Here is a 15,167-nt window from a genome sequence, read left to right as displayed (position 1 = left end):
GGGTGGGAGGGGTGGAAATTGTACAACATTGTAAAACCACCCTATGGTGACCCATTTCAATTTTTAAAAATCACTTTGGCAGATTAAAAAATCAAGGCATACCCATCTCTGGGGTACTGACAATTGCATGGAGGATATTATTCAGATTTTTGTCACTTTGTTATTAGTATAGAAAATGTAAAACTGAGATTTAAATGAGAGCTTAGAAATCTACTTCAATGAATTCAAAGCCACCTTTACCATAAGAACTCGATAATGTTTTAATCTATATTTTATTCCATAATTCCACAGGTGGCATAGCAGGACAGCGCCTTTCTGAACATCCTGATGTCCGCAAACTTGGTTTCACTGGTTCCACTCTGATTGGCAAACAGATCATGAAGAGGTATTGGTTTTAGTGTGTTGATTTGCTAAAAATCCTGTTAAACCAGGTCTTTGGCTTTGTTTTTGCTTTTTTAAATAAGGTGCTTTTGGAGGGAGAAAAATAACGTCAAATTTAGATGTTACCACAGCAGGGTATTGAAATGTTTGAATACAGTAAAATACTTTCCAAAGTGTAAAGCCCACAGTCACCAAAACCAGAGTTGTACTGAAAGTTCTGATAGCTTAAACAATCATTAAGCACAAAACATTTTCGGTACTAGAGCTGTAGCACAAATTGGTTTTGAAGCATAAGTAAGAAATTGAAAAGACATAGACAAATCAAATCTGGATTATTTATAAAATTAATTCCTAAAAAGCAGTAACATTAGTTCAAAAAGATGCAAACCATCTACATGTCCAAAATAAGGCAGTGGTTAAAGTTTGTTAACATAATGGAATACTGTGCAGTCACGTAGAATTTTTAATAACATTGGAGTGTTAAACGGTAAATGGAAAGAAAAATAAGTATAAAATTGTATATATTGGGTAATCCTAACTATGTTAAATAAGACAAAGGCTGTGCTTGGATACAGACCAGAAATAAGTATATAAAAATGGTTAAAAAAAAAAAAAAAAAAAGTTGCCATTGAGCCATGGAGTGGAATTCTGTGATATTTTTCCTTCTTTCTGAATTTTTAAGAGTATTTTTAAAACACTTTAAATAACAATGCTTTTTCAAACAGGGAGAAATAAACAGCATACTTCTAAAAATTGATTTTTTCCCCCCGATGTGCCAGTAATCTGGTTAAAGGTTAAATTCTTTGCCAGGCCTTTATGTAACCAAAATTCTTACACCTAAAGAATCTGAATTTACCTATGATAATCTCTAATCATTTGACCACAGAATTTAAAAAGAAACCCGTTTTTTTTTTTTAATTACAGAAGATTTCTAATATTCAAAGCTCACAGAATAGTGTATTGAACTCCTGTGTGCTCATCACCCAGCTTCAACTGTTATCACCATTCTACCATTCATGTTTTGTCTTTTGATAAGTTTCTTAGTATTTCTGAGGCTCAGTTATATTTCCCATGCTAAGTAGTAGTTTATGGTTAAAGAAACAGAGAGAGAAACTGATAGACTAAAAGCTCATATTCCCTTTATTTTTCTCTAGCTGTGCTGTGAGCAACTTGAAGAAAGTTTCCCTTGAACTTGGTGGCAAATCCCCACTTATAATATTCAGTGACTGTGAACTTGACAAGGCCGTACGAATGGTAAGAGTAGGTCAAGTCCACCTAACTAGGTGCCCATTTCTGAAACACATTCTACCTCCTTCTCATCAGGAACCTTAGAATGACGCTTGGTTGGGATTTTTTTTGTTGTTCTTTTTTTTACTTAGTTAATTGATTTTACTTTTGGCTGCGATGAGTCTTCGTTGATGCACACAGGCTTTCTCTAGTTGCAGTGAGCGCTACTTTAGTTGTGGTGCATGGGCTTCTCATTGTTGTGGCTTCTCTTGTTGCGGAGCACAGGCTCTAGGCACGTGGGCTTCAGTAGTTGTGGTGTGCAGGCTCAGTAGTTGTGGCTCGCAGGCTCTAGAGCACAGGCTCAGTAGTTGTGGTACGTGGGCCTAGTTGCTCCATGGCATGTGGGATCTTCCCGGACCAGGGCTCGAACCCATGTCCCCAGCATTGGCAGGCAGATTCTCAACCACTGCGCCACCAGGGAAGCCCAACGCTTGGTTCTATCTAATCATAAACAGAAACCATTCTCTTTATGTTTAGATTTGGGACTGCTCAGGGCACTTAATTTTAAAAAATAATGTCATTATAGTTAAATGTGTTTTTGAAACTTGGAGGCCAGGTTTTTAAAACTGATGTAGATATTTATAAACATTCATGATTTATTTAAACTGATGTAGAGATTTTTAAAAGCAAACTTTGGTATAGAAATATTACATTTAAATGTATAGAATAATCTAAATTTTCTTGTAACACAAAATCTGTTTTTATCACTATGTCCTTCATGTTATGTATATTTTTTTAAAGTACTCATGGACCAAAAGGGGGAAAGGAGAAGCAACATTCCTAAAAATATCAAAACCAAGAATCTCCAAGCAACACTAACTTGGCCAAGGGCTTGTGTTTTTCTCTGTCTTCTTCTCTGTGTTGTCTGCTATCTCCCAATAACATCTAATTCTCAGTGTGTGCAATTTTATGACAATCTTGACTTCCCAAGCAATAACAGTATTTTCTCTTTTGCTGCCGAAGGGCATGGGAGCAGTATTTTTCAACAAAGGAGAGAACTGTATTGCAGCTGGTCGGTTGTTTGTGGAAGAATCCATCCATGATGACTTTGTGACAAGAGTGGTAAGCCTCTTCAAATTTGTTCTGTGATTTGTATAGAAATTGCCTTTACTTTAAAAGTACTTCTGGGATTATTAATGAACTTAGATGTGATGATAGTGCTATGGTTGTATTTTTTAAAAAGAACACAATCCTTATCTTTTAGAAGTACTTTCTGACATATTTACAGATTAGATTATGATATCTGGACTTTGCTTCAAAATAATCCAACAGGGAAGGAAGGAAGTGGGGGAATAAATTGGTCATGAGTTGGCAGTTGTGGAAGCTGACTGATGGGTATGTGGAGTTTCATTATATTCTCTACCTACTTTTATATGTTTATAATTTTTCTTTAAAAAATTTATTTATTTATTTATTTATTTTTGGCTGTGTTGGGTCTTCGTTGCTGCGCGTGGGCTTTCTGTAGTTGCAGTGAGCAGGGGCTACTCTTTGTTGCAGTGTGCGGGCTTCTCACTGCGGTGGCTTCTCTTGTTGCAGACCACAGGCTTTAGAGCGAAGGCTCAGCAGTTGCAGTGCATGGGCTCCGTTGCTCCGTGGCGTGTGGGACCTTCCTGGACCAGGGCTCGAACCCGTGTCCCCTGCATTGGCAGGCGGATTCTTAACCACTGAGCCACCAGGGAAGTCCCTATAATTTTTCATAGTAAAAAGTTATAGGTCTATATTAGAAAACCTGATAAAGTATACTTAAGAGCTATTACTACCTATACCTTGCTCTGCATTTGTAGTATACTAGATCCTTGATATTTGTAGAAGATATAGTCCTAGACTATTATAAGTCCCTAAATTGGCTATGAGATATATACCACTAGATTCTTACAAATCCTGAATTTACAGTTAAATGATAGCATATAATTTCCTCCACTAAGATAGATAGATAGACAGATATATATATATACATACATACATACCCCCTGTAGTTGGGCATGATTCCATAAATATGAGACTAAACGTCATTCATAGAACTATTAAGATGAATTCTGTGGCTAAAATGAACTCTAAACATACTACAAAAGGACTTCCACGGTGGCGCAGTGGTTAAGAATCTGCCTACCAATGCAGGGGACTCGGGTCCGAGTCCTTGTCCAGGAAGATCCCACATGCCGGGGAACAGCTAAGCCTGTGCACCACAACTACTGAGCCTGCACTCTAGAGCCTGTGAGCCACAACTGCTGAGCCCACGTGCCACAACTACTGAAGCCTGCGCGCCTAGAGCCCGTGCTCCGCAACGAGAAGCCACTGCAATGAGAAGCCCGCGCACTGCAGCAAAGAGTAGCACCTGCTCGCCGCAACTAGAGAAAGCCCGTGCACAGCAACGAAGACCCAGCGCAGCCAAAAATAAAATTTTTGTTTTAAAATTAATTTAAAAAAAACATACTACACTCTATCATTATGGTAATAGTAATCACGAATTTGTTTCTATTTAAAAAAGCAGCACCCAGCCTTTTTTCCTTCAGAGCCAATTCCCCCATCCCACCCCCCAAGAAGCAAAGGCATCTGTCCTCATGAGAGTGGAAAACAAGGAAGTCATATGGAGAGGCAGATGGAGGGCAGTGGCTGCCTCATGAACATCCCCACAATTCAATTTTGTGCCTTAGTAAAATGCAAGGTACAGCACTACACGTCATGGGCTTTCACAACAACTTGTTGAAATTTAAAATGCTGAGACCAGAAATGTCAAGGATTTGCTGTATCAGTCCATCAACAAACATGTTTTGCACACATATGAACAGTATTCATTTCTTCATTCAGCAGGTATTTCTTGAGCACTTACTGAGGGATTACTGCCAGACTTAAATTCAAATTCATGGCCCTGTGGGGTCATGGTAACTCCCTTTCTTTCTCCTTATTAGAATTGGACTTAACATCAGGAAATGCAGAAATAGATTAAGATAACCAAGGAGCACATGTCAGTGATGAATATTCTTCGATAAAGATGGTTTTTCATTGGAACATTCTAGTATATCCTCTGGTGTGGCTGTACTGTGAGAATTTCACAAGGGCAGTCTGCCACGTTTGGGGAAAGGAAAAACACAACAATGTGGCCATTTTAAAAATTATTTTGCCATGAAGAGTGTAGGTATGCTGTATTAACAAAAATTCCAGAACATGAGGTTTGCTATTTTAATGAATTAACATTCGGGATAATTTTAAAACTCAGTGTTTACAAGCTTGGTCTTTCAAGTCAAGAAAACTCTACAGTATTTAGTGGCTGTGTGCCCTTGGGCAAGTCACTTAGCCTTTCTGATCCTCGGTTTCCTCGTATAAGATGGAAATAATAAATATCTACCTCCAGTGCTACTGAAGACTAAATGAGGACGCATCTTTGAACAGCTTAGTACAACACCCATCACACAGTAGAAACTCGGTCAAGGGTATCCATTCTTATTATTAACAGTCAGTTGTGTTTTGTGAACTGGGTGACATACAGGTGGAAGAAATTAAAAAGATGAAAATTGGTGATCCACTTGACCGATCTACTGATCACGGGCCCCAAAATCATAAGGCCCATCTGGAAAAGCTCTTGCAGTACTGTGAAGCTGGAGTGAAAGAGGGGGCCACCTTGGTGTACGGAGGAAGACAAGTCCAAAGGCCAGGTAAGACCACCTCCATAGGAGGTATGCTGGGGGCCTGGCTTCTTAAGTTGGAATAAATGGTAACAGTTTTCGTTGCAGCACCATCTTGCCTCAAAAGTAGTGTCATTTACGTTATGATAAGAAGAATTACTTTCTAGATCCTGCTTGGCCACTTATAAGCTGTGACAGCTTCAACAACAGTTCTTCTGAGCCTCAGTTGTAAAATGTGATGAAATGTGCATATCCTGCTTTACGAGGCTGTTAAAATCAGATAAAATGGATGTGACAGGCCCTTAGCTGCGTAAGTAAACAAGTGTAATGGATACGGTGTTATTCAGGCACTGGTGATTTTCATTCCTGGCAATGTGAGATTGAATCTTAGCCAGCTTAGCCTGGGAAGGATTCACTCCTGTTGTCTAACGTAGGACCTTGTTACAGAAGTATGTGAATGGCTCGATGTCATGATACCCCAAAGGAGAGAAAGACAAACAAACAACAACTGGAAAACCTCATGTTCTACTGTTGTAGGAAGATTGAGCACCAGCAGGGCGACTGGTTACGATGTGTCCCCGTGGGGTCCAGCGTGTGACACAGCAGCGCCTATGAAGTATTCTTGCCAAAAATGTCTAACCATGAATCCAGTCATGCCTTTAGGTCACATTTTCCATTTACAAGAAATACAGGGGATAGAGGAACAAATTAAATATCATCCCAAGGAAGCAATGACAAATCCGAAATGCATAAAATATTCTGCAGGGTAAAGGGGAGAAATATTCTAGAGTTAATGGACCCTTAAGCTATCTAACAACCAGATGCAGTGTGGAACTTATTTGAATTCTGAATCAAACAAGTCAACAATAAAAAGATATTTTCCAGAAACCAGAAATTGAATACAAGTATCAAAGCATTATGGTGTACACCTGAAACTAGTATGTTTTATGTCATTGCATCTCAATTAAAAAATTGGAACTTAATAAAAGGAATTGAAATATAAATTATGAATAAGGAATTGGCGTTCATTTTGTTAGGTGTGATAATGTATTGTGGTGTGTAATAAAATGTCCTTGATTTTTACAGGTTTGTACCGAAATACTTGGAGTATAAATTGTAATCTCTGGAATTTGCTTTAAACTATTTCAGCAAGAAAAAGAGAATCAAATATGGCAAAATATGCATAAAGACTTATTTTACTATTCATTATACTATTTTCTCTACTTTTACATATGTTTGAAAGTTTTGTAATAAGGACATTCAAAATATAATAACCTAGGAATGCTAACACCAAACAGGAAAATGAAAGTCTTCTTGGTTTTACTGACCCATAAGGGAAGAAAAAAATTTATAATGTAATTAAACGAGAGAACTACTAATTGAAAATTACCCTATAATTGATGTTATTTTCTTCTGTTTTTCCAATAGGCTTTTTTATGGAACCTACTGTCTTCACAGATGTGGAAGACCACATGTATCTTGCCAAAGAGGAATCCTTTGGGCCTATTATGGTCATTTCTAAATTCCAAAATGGGTATGTTCCTCAGGCATAATTTGACCGGATTGCATAGATACTTTTCTTTTTTCTGTCCTTGTGCTATGTACAGAGCATAAAATCAATGAACATGTAATTTTCTACCATAAGAATAATTGTCTTAATAATTAGAAGAGAATGCTAACCAATGTAGATTTTAAGATATTTTTGCTCCTTAGCTTAAATTAATGGCTGACATTATGGGATGTTCGCTAAGTCTTAGTTTTTGTACAGTCAGCATTTGAAATGTCTCTGGAATAAGGTCAGTAACTGAGAATAACAGAACTGGTTTTCGCATTTACATTTCTAGGGAAGGCAGCATCTATGAAATCTGATTTTCCCAAAGAAAGAGTGTTTTCTCCGTAGGGGATCATGCCCCCAAAAGCCTAATACTCAGCTCTTTGTAGCAATGTCCACAATCACCATATAATCAACCGTGAATGACATACTGGTTTGTTATGGTGCCTGAAACTTTGATATGCTCAGTACTTAGCATATCAAAGAGGGCTGTATGGTAACTGAGCTCATATCAGAATATTTAATACAATAGACTCTCATGGTATACTGCACACAATTCTTCAGAATTCTGGCTTTAGTTTTCCTTTAACCAATAAGAACACAGAATACAGAGTTCTGAAGAACTTCTTGGTCTTGGACAGACATACTGTGAGAGACCTTTGGGGACACTAAGCTGTAGTGAGTAACCTTTTGACATGCTGATCCAAGGATGCCCTGTTACCCTCTTTTCCTTATTTTAAGTTCCTCCATAGGATGGTCCTTGTGTTAAATATGCAGGTATTAGAAGCCAGTTTTAGGGGATGTAAGCCTAGATAATTCACAGTTCCTGTCCTCAAGGAGGTCACCGTCTAATAGGGGAGACAGACGAGGAGATGGGCAATTAACCCCAGAGGGCCTAGGTGGGCGGTGCAATAGGTGGAGTCTGCACTGACCACCTCTGTGGGCTTAGGCCACTTAATTCCTCTATTAAGTTTCTCTATTTGTGCAGTTTATCTATTTGTGAAGTTGGGTTATTAATAGTATCTACCTTTTTGGGTCATTCTATCTGTTAAATAAGTCAAGTGTTTGCTGTTGGTGACATTGCAGTCATTATGCTCGTTATTATTCTAAAAGTGGGCAAGGTGTGCTGTGAAGCTGTGTCGTCTCAGTAGTCCTCAATGGGCAATGGCATCCAGCCATCTTCCGGCCTTAGTCCAGGCTATAAGTATTCGCCGTGCAATCAGGTGCAATGCATCAAGTGTGAGAGTTTTTAGCAGAGCCTCAGTCCTCTTCAAGTTAGATTCCACATTCCTCATGAGAGTTGAAGATTGTGTATAGTCAAGATTACCTTTGAAAATCCCTTGGGAAGACATCACATTGAAGCCTATGCTGTCTCTCAGAGAATTCAGCACAACTAATTTTTGCTCCAGTTTTGGAACAGAAATCGTGTTTCTTTGCCAGACCTCCAGATGAAATCTTGGCTGGCCATGTTGTAGAAAATTCATGCATTTTTTTTTTAACATTAGTATGACACTCATAAAGATGAGATACTCACACTATGGCAGGCATGTTGGAACTGGACCTAACTGAGAGAAGAGCAGGTTCACATCTGCACTTACTTGGTGTGTACACGTAAAAAGGCAGGGAAGTCACCAGACCCATTTAAGGGATGATTTTACTACCCTTTTATTGGATTGGCATATTAATTGTGTTCACTCTCACTTGATGGTGTAAAACCCTAGTATACAGAAAAGTAAGATGTTATCCCTGCCCTCGGGGAGGTTCCAGTCTAGTTGGAGGGTGAACACCAAATACGCGAAAAGGTAAACCAAAATACTGAATTGGAGGAATATGTGCTACCCTATTATAGCTAACTTTCATTGAGCATTTCCTGTGTTCCAAACACTATTAGCTCATTTAATCCTCATGACAACAAGACAGGTGCTATTATTATTATTTCCATTTTTTCACAAGAATAAACAAAAGCAGGGGAGATGAAATGATTCACCCAAGGTCACCCAGGCAGTCTGGCGGTGGAGTCTTCTCACCGGGCCACTACACTACACTGCCTAAACAGTGGCACTGGTGGGATCCGGGAAGGCTTCAGGGTGAGGCATCGAGTGAATGAGCCTTGAAACATGCATGTGAAATCTGGGTAGATGGGGGGACACTGCGGGTGCTCTGAGAATATGTCTGTAAATGGAGCTCAAGGGAGAGGAAAACAAATGGGGTAGTCATGAAGGAGAAGCAATGAAGAAGGCTGAAAAGTTGACTTCAGATTTTAAAAGGTGTTTCATGATACATGTGAAAAATATAATACTAGAGTTGTAATATTTCATTGGGAGTTTCTTTTGGTGTAAGCCTGGAATATTTCATTTATAAAAATGTAAGCACATTCACAGTAATGTTTTCCTGTTTCTAGCACGGAGGGGAAAAACATTAGAACAGAAAATGAAAGTGTTTTGCTTTTTTTTTTTTTTCTTTTTTAAGTGTTTTGCTTTTGCATTTAATGAGGTTTTATGTCTTCCTAAAAACATCTTGCAGGGACATCGATGGAGTATTGCAGCGAGCAAATAATACAGAGTACGGCTTGGCCTCCGGGGTTTTTACGAGAGACATAAATAAAGCTATGTATGTGAGTGAAAAGCTAGAGGCGGGAACTGTTTTTATTAACACCTACAACAAGACGGATGTGGCAGCCCCTTTCGGTGGAGTTAAGCAGTCGGGCTTTGGAAAAGACTTAGGTATGAATATGCCTTACCTTTCTACTGCACATCACAAAATAGTCCACTTCATGCTTCATGCAACACTCTTGTATTGCTTTAAAGGGCATTTCCTTCATGGCAGTTGGATCTGGGTTTTCAAGGGTACTGATTTTTTTCAAAGTTAAACATTTTTATTGAACATAACGTAAATATAGAAAAGCACTCAAGTTGTGTGGAAAAGTGTTTCCTTTTAAAAAAGAAGATTCATGTTGAAAAGAAAACCCTGACAATATCTTTTAGCTAAAATATGTTAGGTCTTTTTTTTTTAACCTGACGTTCAGCATGAACTTGGTTTAGATGTCATGGGACCAAGTGCAACCAAGAAAGGAAAATGGGTAGAAGGCAATAACCAGCTAGCCCCAAGAATAAATCCTGTCTCTGAGCCACCTGGCAGTCTTTCAGAGACAACACTGAAACTGGCAGAGTTTTCTGGGCATCTGGGAGCTCAGATTGAGAGTCTGCAGAGAGCCCAAAATGTAATTCACCGTGGGCAGTAACACTATCGCATTTCCAGTTATAGCTTACTTTGAACACTAAATATGTACCACGCCCTATTCTCATACTCTACCTGTAATAGCACGAGCATTCCTCACAATAGCCATGGGAGTGTAGGTGCTATTATTATCTTTATTTCACAGACGAGAAAAACGGGGCTCAGAGACTTAGGGTAACTTGCCCAAAGTCAGCCAGACAGCCACTGGCAAAAAGAATGCAAAGCCAGACAGTTGGCTATGCAGCCCATGTTCTCACGCCCCACAGTCAGTCTGGCAGGTTGTTTCAAAAATTGAAGTGCTTGTGATTTACTGCAATTACAGTCTGCTAACAGAAATTGGGTTAATTTGGGGGTATTTTTACAATTTCTCTTTCCTGAAGACTTTTGGCAATGTATTTGCAACAATAAAAGTGGCTCTCGTTTTAAATTCCATTGAGTTGAAGGTAACGTCTTTTTTTTTTTTTTTTTTTCATGTCTTCAATCTGGCTTTCATCCCTGGATCCAAAACACATGGAGAGATTTTCTTAGGGAAATTATTTTTATAAAGTGAGGCAACAGTGTTCCACTTGTCTTTTGATAGAGAATGATCGACACACTTCGTGTCTGTTTTCTTATAAAACAGTAGACTTTGTCTAACAGTTTCTTCCTCTCTTACTTTGAAACTCCCTCAGCGCAATGGTTCCCAGGTGCACACTCGATTAGAATCACCTGGGAGCTTTAAAAAAAAAAAAGGAAAGATGCTGATTTAATTGGCCTGGGGTATGACCTGGGATCAGGAATTTTAAAAGCTCCCTAAGGTGATTCTAATTTAACATTAAGAAGCCTGGGTTTAGCTCAACTTCCAGAATCATATACTCATCAGTTTCACTTGTGGTATTCATGCCCTTTAACTGTTGTAGAAATCAGTGACTGTGGTAGCTCAAAATAGGAACAGAATAGAAACAAAAAGGCAGACCTTTTTATTTTTTCCTGGATATGCCCCTGTGTCTCTAACATACTATGTAAGTCAGGAAAACGGCCTTTCCCTTACCTTTAAAATAAGAGGAGACCAAATGATCTCAAACTTTCTTTGCTCTAGTCTGCTTCGTTTAATGTAATCAGAAGGACAATATCCTGATCACTTCTGTTCAGCCTAAATGGGCAAGGAATAGACATGGAGATTTGTCATCAAGCTAGGAAATAAAGGAGAAGGGTTTGGGGTAGAAAGTGATAAGCCAACACTCTGGTCCTTAGAAGGCCTGGTAGCTGGTCTAAACCCTTGCTTCTCAAAGTGTGCACCACAAGCCTCAGCATCTTCGGGGAATGGTTAGAAACGTATAATCTTGGGGCCTCTGCCGGACTTAATCCAATCAGAATCTACAGTGTCACAAGATCTGCAGGTGATTCACATGAAATTTGAAGTTTGAGAAGCACTGCCTCAGCCCCATTCTGTTTGCCTAGTGACTGATGTGCCTGCACCTGTGTCCAAGATCTGGCGCCATCACATCCACCTGTGAACGTGGTCCATCAGCTGCTCTTCTCTTCCCTAGGTGAGGAAGCTCTAAACGAATACCTCAAAACCAAGACCGTGACGCTGGAATATTAGAGCAGTGCCGTCATCGGGAACCGCTCGCAGACAGCACCACTCCGCAGCCCTCCGCACGGAAGAAGCCGGGCTGTGCTGAGGAAGGACGTGTCAGCCACCAGCTGAAAAAACCGCAAGGACCATGAAGAGGGTCGGGCCACGGGTCTAAGCATTTACACATGTTCCTGAGTATTTTCTAATACCCCTTTTATACCTTAAAATGATGTGTAGTTGTTGGGTTTGGACTATGTCATATACCACACGTATTTCTAAACTATCAAGCTGCTTTTTTTGTTCCCCACCAAGACTAACCTAGTCATGGTTGTTCATCTTGCAGACGTCAATACCATGCAGTTATAATACAGAAAGTGCATTGTTAGGAACCCTTGTATGGTATGTACAGGTTTTAACCTCTGAACCGGGCATATGGGGTTGTTAAAAAGATTTTCTGTAATTTTGCTCTCAAGGAACAGTATATCCTCTAAGGAATGTGAAGGAAGTTCTTTTTTTTTTTTTTTTTCCCTTTTGGAAATAAGATACATCTTTGTGCCTTTGATGTTCTATTTTTCAACCCACTGTGATGAGTGACCAACCCAGAAACAGTTCTTGAGTACCTACCAAGTACGAAGCACTATATTATGTCCTGAGGAGTATACAACATTTAATGACATGATCTTTGGCCCCAAATAGTTTAAATTCTAGTCAATAGCTTTTAAAGTAGATTTTACAGTATGATGTATTATAAAGTAAATAGCTTTTGGAGGCTGATCTTGGTTCATATCATACCATCTTACTATCTGTGTGACTTTGGGAAACTTATGCAACTTCTCAGAGCCTCAGTCTCCTTATATGTAAAATGGGGACAGTAGTGCCTCCCTGGGAAGCCTTATAATGAGGATTCAATGCAATAATCTTAGTATAGCACCTTGCACTGGGCTTTATTTTTGGTAAATACTCAAATGCTCAATAAAAGTTAAGTGCTTTCCCCGTCACTATTTTTAAAATATAGTGAGATATGTTAGTTCAATGAATTAGTTTCCCTACAACCCTTTCCAGGAGTCATCAATTCCTATGTGCTGCTTTTCTCCTCCATTGTCTGGCCCAGCAGCTGATACAGCAGCACTGGAAAATACCATGTAGTGAAAAATGACAGTGGTACGAGGAAAAGGGTGCTTTTCTTTCTACAGCTCATTCGTCCTTCCAGGACATTTGGTTTTCCATTCTCCTACCAATTGGTTCTGCTACTCACGAGCTGGGTGATCTTGGGCAAATTAGTTACCTAATATCTGAAAGCCCAGATTTGGAATCTATAACACAGGGATAAAGTCCCTATCTCATTAGGTGTTGTAAGGATCCGGTGGGATAATATACATAATGCACTCAACACGGTGTTTGGACCATTCTCTGCGCTTAAGAAAGAGGAATCATTACAACCCATGCAGTACTTACGTAATTGCCCGTTGTCAGACAAAAGTAGGTGGGTAGATTCTAACCATCCATGTATGACTAGAAGGAGGTGAGATCCTGAATTGAAGAGTCTTTGGCAGCTGGTCCAAGCAATTAATTTCCGTGAATCCTCCTTTTAAAGTAAAATTTCAGTAAACATCTCTATCTCTTTGGCTTTGAAGAAGCCCTTAGGGATTACTTGTTACTTCGGAAACTCGGCAGCTTAACGTCAGAAGAATGTAGGCAATCAGTAATCAATAAACAACAATAAGAAAAATTGGGCAGAAAACCTTCAATAGGAAGAGTATCAGGTATGATCCTGGATGATCAACAGAGCAGATTTTGCCTGTAAGCGTTTTTTATTGTACCACAGCACAGGTGAAATTCTAAATGTGGACCCAGCTGGGTTCAAACTGACAGTTCATATTTGAATAAAACGACAATGTTCTTAACAGAGAGGAACCACTTTTAAAATGCAGTGTTTTAACTGATTTCATGTGATTTTAAATATCACTTTACCAAATATTTTAATGATAGATGAAATGGCAAACAAAAACCTGGCCATTTCTTCTAGAATGACTTTTACCCTCTAATATTACTCTCAGTAGCAGTGCTTTTAATAGTTTTGGGGCCATAAACCTCTTTGAGAATCTGATAAAAGCTATAGATCTCCTCTGTCCCAAATTCACATGTACACACCTAGTTCTGCAAATATCTTCAAGAGATTCACAGACCTCCTAAAACCCATGCTTGACCTCCAGAGTAAGAACTCCCTTTTCCCATAGCGACTTCTAAAGTTCTCAGCAGTTTGAGTTTTTATATCTGACTGCTGACCAGAATCAAAGGCTCCATGAAATTTATAAAATTACCAGTGAATTTGAATTGGAACATAACAACGCACAGCCTACTAGGTGATTTAATCAACACACGGAGTAATTAATTTATCACCATTTCTTCAGATCACTGATTATTTTGCTAATCTAAAGGACAAAGCTGTGATCTGTCCCCCGAACCAGGGAGCTGGGGAGGTGTAGACACTTTTTAAAGTTCTGTTTTCCTTCGAAGTCCACTTCCCGGTGCCTTTGCTAAAGCAGCCCCCAGCACCCACCCACCCCCTTAGCCTTTTGCTCAAATACACCCTCCCTGGCCTCTCCTACCCCCCAACTTGGTTTTAAGTGTCTCTCCTCTATCCTCTCACTTGTCTGGAACATAGTACTTACCACTTGCTGCTGGAATGACTGGTCTTCCTAATTAGAGATGAGCACCCCTCCCCCACCCCCAGGATTGGCATCTGTCAGTAACAACAGCTACCATTTATTGAGGGGCTGCTGTGCGCTAGTCACTATGCTAAGCCAACTTAATCTTCACAACATCTGAAAAGATGAATAAATCAAGGTGCTCTTTTTCCTGGCTCCACCACTACCAAGAGGTTATCGCCAGTCTCCTGACTGGCCTTTCCGATTCCTCCCTGTGTGGCTCTCTTCAAAGCTTGAGTCAGATTCTGTCACTCCTCTGCTCAAAACCTTCTAATGGCCCCCATTTCACTTAGAATAAAGTCCAGTGTACTTACTGTGCCTGCAAAGTCCTATCAGTTCTGTTCCCAGCTACCTCTAACTTCATCTCCTATCAACTACCCTCTCATTCTCTTTAGCCACCCTGGCTGCCTCGATGTTCCTCCAACTGATCAAGCACACTCCTACCTCAGGGCCTTTGCACTTACTGCTCCTTCTCAGTTGTGTGCTGGTAGATATTTAACAAGTGGCTCTCTGAGAGGAAAGGAAAACTGATTTGTAGCATTTGCTGATTTCTGTGTACAGATGCTCTCACCAAGGCTGATTTCAAGCTACCAACTTGACTTCACTGAACGCAGAGCTGGGATGAGATGCGTGTAATTAGAACAAGTGTGGGCCAGCGCCAGCACACAGCTGCCTCTTCCTGAAACTCTTTCCCCACACACCACCCCCAGCTGGTGGCTGCGTTACTTCCTCCAAGTCTCTGCTCAAACATCACCTTAGTAGAGCTCCATTTGCTGACCACTCTTCCTAAAATAGCACATAGATCCCCACATTCACACGTC

At 39.8% G+C, this 15,167-nt stretch overlaps 1 protein-coding gene across 2 annotated transcripts in view; it reads left to right on the top strand.

The window, feature by feature from the left end:
* The window catches only part of ALDH1L2 (aldehyde dehydrogenase 1 family member L2), a 63,306-nt gene extending 49,764 nt beyond the window's left edge, over positions 1 to 13,542 (top strand). For both annotated transcript variants that reach the window (XM_067010017.1, XM_059081749.2), the window contains exons 17-23: positions 292 to 385; positions 1,536 to 1,635; positions 2,632 to 2,730; positions 5,156 to 5,321; positions 6,720 to 6,825; positions 9,367 to 9,566; positions 11,610 to 13,542. In XM_067010017.1, the coding sequence (XP_066866118.1) occupies positions 292 to 385; positions 1,536 to 1,635; positions 2,632 to 2,730; positions 5,156 to 5,321; positions 6,720 to 6,825; positions 9,367 to 9,566; positions 11,610 to 11,665 (821 nt within the window). In that variant the 3' untranslated portion in view covers positions 11,666 to 13,542. The remainder of the gene's footprint in view (positions 1 to 291; positions 386 to 1,535; positions 1,636 to 2,631; positions 2,731 to 5,155; positions 5,322 to 6,719; positions 6,826 to 9,366; positions 9,567 to 11,609) is intronic.
* Positions 13,543 to 15,167: the final 1,625 nt, after the last annotated feature.

Source organism: Kogia breviceps, chromosome 12 (genome assembly GCF_026419965.1).
Source record: "Kogia breviceps isolate mKogBre1 chromosome 12, mKogBre1 haplotype 1, whole genome shotgun sequence".
NCBI classification, from domain to species: Eukaryota; Metazoa; Chordata; class Mammalia; order Artiodactyla; family Physeteridae; genus Kogia; species Kogia breviceps.
The sequence above is the reverse complement of the archived record's forward strand: the minus strand, read 5'-3'. Positions and strand labels throughout refer to the sequence as shown.